Source organism: Austrofundulus limnaeus, unplaced genomic scaffold, assembly GCF_001266775.1.
Source record: "Austrofundulus limnaeus strain Quisiro unplaced genomic scaffold, Austrofundulus_limnaeus-1.0 Scaffold343, whole genome shotgun sequence".
In the NCBI taxonomy this organism is placed as follows: domain Eukaryota; kingdom Metazoa; phylum Chordata; class Actinopteri; order Cyprinodontiformes; family Rivulidae; genus Austrofundulus; species Austrofundulus limnaeus.
The window spans coordinates 684,144-688,455 of NW_013952745.1; the positions used below are offsets into that span (position 1 = coordinate 684,144).

The 4,312-nt window shown below is 42.0% G+C and overlaps 1 protein-coding gene across 1 annotated transcript in view; it reads right to left on the reverse strand.

Moving 5' to 3' along the window:
• The window catches only part of entr1 (endosome associated trafficking regulator 1), a gene marked incomplete in the record, with an annotated part of 3,579 nt that extends 1,395 nt beyond the window's left edge, over nucleotides 1–2,184 (reverse strand). The window contains 7 exon segments of the mRNA XM_014022823.1: nucleotides 107–218; nucleotides 307–380; nucleotides 459–588; nucleotides 1,349–1,443; nucleotides 1,535–1,582; nucleotides 1,659–1,783; nucleotides 2,002–2,184. Coding sequence (XP_013878277.1) covers nucleotides 107–218; nucleotides 307–380; nucleotides 459–588; nucleotides 1,349–1,443; nucleotides 1,535–1,582; nucleotides 1,659–1,783; nucleotides 2,002–2,044 — 627 coding nt within the window.
• Nucleotides 2,185–4,312: the final 2,128 nt, after the last annotated feature.

The following is a 4,312-nucleotide window of genomic DNA, read 5'->3' on the forward strand; positions in this document are numbered from 1 at the left end:
CACACACACACACACACACACACACACACACACACACACACACACACACGATCAGCTGGTTTGTGAATCAGTGATCAGAAAAGTGGGCGTTGGCTGCGTGTTTCACCGTCATCAGCTGCAGGTTCTGCTCCACAGAGTGAACCATGCTCTCCAGGTCCTGCGCCTCCTTCTCCTCCTGCCGCCTCCTCTGCTGCAGCTCCTCTGACAGCTCTGACACCCTGCAGAGGGAGGAGGAGGCACAGAGGCATGCTGGGTAAACACGCCGTGACACAGGGAAGTGCTGCGATGTGATTGGTCGGTGCTGACCTGCGCTGGTTGACCTGGGCGCTCCTCTGCACCTCCCTGATGGTTCTCCTCAGAAATACGTTCTCCTCCTTCAGCTGAGACAAAAAACACTCCTCCTTCAGGGTCAGGTGATGCAGAGCGACACCCTGCAGACCGCCGCCTTGTCTGCTTACCTGCTGGAACTGTAAGCTCCTCCCACTTCTCCTCCTGCAGGTGGCTGATTCAGTCATGGAGGTCTCATCGTCTCCTTCATAGTTCTCTCCTCCTCCTCCAGCTGCAGCTCCTTCAGGTTTGGAGCAGAACCTGGTGAAGCAGATGAATTTTATTATAAATGTTTTTATTTATTATTTTGTACCAACTGAATAAATATCAGATTAACTTTGATCCTCATCACTGCAGATAAATAAACCTTTGATCTGAGGACAGTTTTATCTTTAAAAACACATAAAAAAGATAAAACACCTGAAACATATGCAGCTGTTATAACAACTAAAACATAAGTTACTAATATCTGCAATAACAAGTCTTACCAACAACTGTACCATTGTAATAACAGCTGTAACATATGTTAACATCTGTAACTAACACACTGTAACAGCTGTAATAACATGTGTTACAAACAGTTGTAACAGCTGTAACATTGTAATAACAGCTGGAATAACAGCTGTAACATTGTAATAACAGCTGTAATAACAGTTGTAACATATGGTAATATCTGTAACTAACACACTGTAACAGCTGTAATTACATGTGTTACTAACAGCTGTAATTACAGCTGTAACATATGTTAACACCTGTAACACACTAACAGTTGTAATAACATGTGTTACTAACAGCTGTAACATATGGTAACATCTGTAACTAACACACTGTAACAGCTGTAATAACAGCTGTAACATTGTAATAACAGTTGTAATAACAGCTGTAACATATGGTAACATCTGTAACCAACACACTGTAACAGCTGTAGATCTGAGTCTTGATCTTGTTTCAGGGACCAGTACCAGGTTTTCAGTTGGATTCAGGGTCAGAACTGAACTCCATCAATGTGCAAGAGACTCACCTGGTCTCCTCCTCCACATCTTCCTCCTCCTCCTCGGTGCAAAGGGAGGAGGTGCTATCGATGCCAGACAGGAAGCTCCGCCCCCACTCCTCCTCCTTATTGGACAGACAGAAAGCACAGATCACACCTGTAGTACCAGCTGTGAACACCAGGTGGACCCACAGGGAGGTGATGACGTCACAGTACCTGTGCTGCCAGGTGAGCCTCTGACAGGAAGCTGTCTTCAGAACCTGTCTGAGACAGGAGCAGACACATGTTACTACAGATGTGATCCAGTTCTTCCTGTGCTGGAGATTCTGGTTCTGCATACCTGCTGGGTTTGGTCCAGGTCCTGGTCCTGGTCCTGGTTCTGGTTCTGGTCCTGGTTCTTCCAGCGCAGGAACTCTTTAAAGGAGAACGGGTTCTGCTCCTCTACCTGCTTCTCATCGTCATCATCTGAACACAGAAGAGAACCGGTCCGGTACACAGAACCGGGCCCGGATCTGATCAGGATCTGAACACAGAACCGGGTCAATAACATGTCCGAACTTTAAAATCAGAAGTTTGACCCAAATGTTGAGAACAGAAACCCAAACAGAACCAGACCAGAGCCAACCACCTGACACTCATGGGTCTGATCAGAACTGATCCGAACCGGACCGGACTGGACTCACCGTCTGTGATGATCAGGGTCTTCCCGCCTCTCTGTTTGGACATGACGGACTGACCGGTTCGGTTCGGTTCGGCTGTCAGTGATGGGTTCTGGGTCCTTCATGGATCATGGTCCCGCCGTCAAATCCGGACCCGGAAAAACACCGCTCCCTGCTGACCCACGTGACCCCGCCTCTAACTTCTCATTGGCTGACTCAGTCACGTGACGTGAGGAAAAAAAAACAAGGACCTTTATTTCCCGGTGAAATTGTGGCGCACGTGTCCAGTTCGGCAGAGTTGACTCGGTGTGTTTTGGACCTGCAGAGAACCGGAGGAGAACCGGTCCAAACGGTGAGTGTGGGTGCATTTAGTCCGGTCCAGCTCGGGTCTGTCCGGGCTTGGAGCGGAAGCAGACCCGGAGTGTGGTTGGTTCTCTGGTTGTTGGTTTTCTTCTCGTCACTCGTTCCGGTACCGGACGGTTACCGGCTGCAAGAACAGCCCTCCTCATCATGACCAGACTCCGTTAGAAAATCCCCTCCATGTGTGGCTCCGGCTTCCGCTGCTCAGGTTAAAATCTGGCTCTGATTTGTGAGGTTCCGGTCCAGATTTAGACCCATTATAGTGACCGGTCCAGCCGAATCAAACGATGACCCGTCCTACGTGTGAAGAATGCTTAAAGTTTAATTTATGTCTTGTTTTTGTTGACTAAGGACCAAAATGTTAAAGAATTTAACAGTTTTAACATGAGATTTGGTGTAGCTCTTAAGTCCTGGTGTGCTGCAGAAATCAAAGGTCAGCAGAACCCATAAAACTAGTTGTAACACAGACGTTACTAACAGTTATATTTTATTCATTAGATTATATCAACAGTTATTAATAATAAAACAGAAACACAAAAAACTTATAGAACCACCAGCATTTTTCAAATGACTCTTTTTTTCTGCCAAATGGCAGTGCTGGGGTAATTTGTAACCCATTAGACCACCTTTTGTGATGCAGCCACTTCCAGGTAATGTTAAACAGGAGTGATGGTGTGAATGATGTTGATCCATTGACTCGGATGGAAAAGAAAAAACCTCCATTCTAACCCATCCTGATACGTAAAGATTGCTCAAAAAATAATATTTGAGTCATGTTGACTTGTCAAGAAAAAAACGTTTGCCAGTGGAGTGAGATATGTTGACTTAAAATAAGACAAAATGTCCTGATAACATACTTTTACTAAGGTTTTTATGAAAGTTTAAAAACGTTTTTTTTTTTCAAGTAGCTGAGGGTTGTTTTTTTGTATAAATTTATGTAAAAATATCTTTAACTATTTGCAGTTTTCAAAAGACAAAATTACTTAAAATAAGGTTAAAAATATGAACTTTAGCTATTTTGACCAATCACCAGTCACCTTTTTCAGTGTGAAAACAACCCAAATTTGTAGAAAGGAGGCAAACTGGAGATGTTTTGGAATTATAGTTCAAATAATGTCTTTGTTTCAGTTTCACATTATTTCAATATTATTTTTTAAAATAAGGAGAACGATGACTACAGACATACGAAAACTTGCTAATAAAGTGCATAAACTTTATATAATAAACAAAATAGAATAAAGGTTTATAGTAAAATATTACAAATATACACGATGGAGGTAACTGAGATGGGTTCTGTATTTATTTTAGATTTTAAAAATGTTGTAGCCATTAAATCGAAACATGCCAGTACCAGGTAACAGTGAACATTGGCTTATTGGTATAGTATTGTTTATATTTCTGTTTAATAATACTTTTATCATATTGTTGCATGCTTATTTTATTTTATCTTTTATTACTTGCTTGCACTTAGATTTATATTAAATATTTTGTTATATGCAGTTTCTTAACTGTGCATAGAACTACGGAGCAAGGGGGGGACATGGGAGATTTTTTTTCTTTTGTGTTCCCACGCAATAGTATTGTGTTACCTCGCAATACCTTTGAGTTTGTCACTGTTGTGCTGCCAGTTTATTAACAAACTCACATGTTTATCATTAGCGAGTTAGCCTGCTGCTTTAATTCAGCTACAGAATGAATAAATCACACAGACACACATGGAAGTGTGTCATATGCTGATATTTTAACACAGTTCAGCCACACAACATCAGTGTCAATTTCACAAACTTGTGGCGACACATCCTGTTTTGGTAACCGGATATTTCAAAATAAAACTCTGATTTAATTCAGTTCAAATACAAATCAAACTTTTGCGTGGGAACGCAAAAGTATTGTGAGGTAACGCAAAAGTAGTAATAGTAGTAGTAGTACTACTTTATTCATTTCATTTGTAACACAAATTAACAAAGTACAGAAC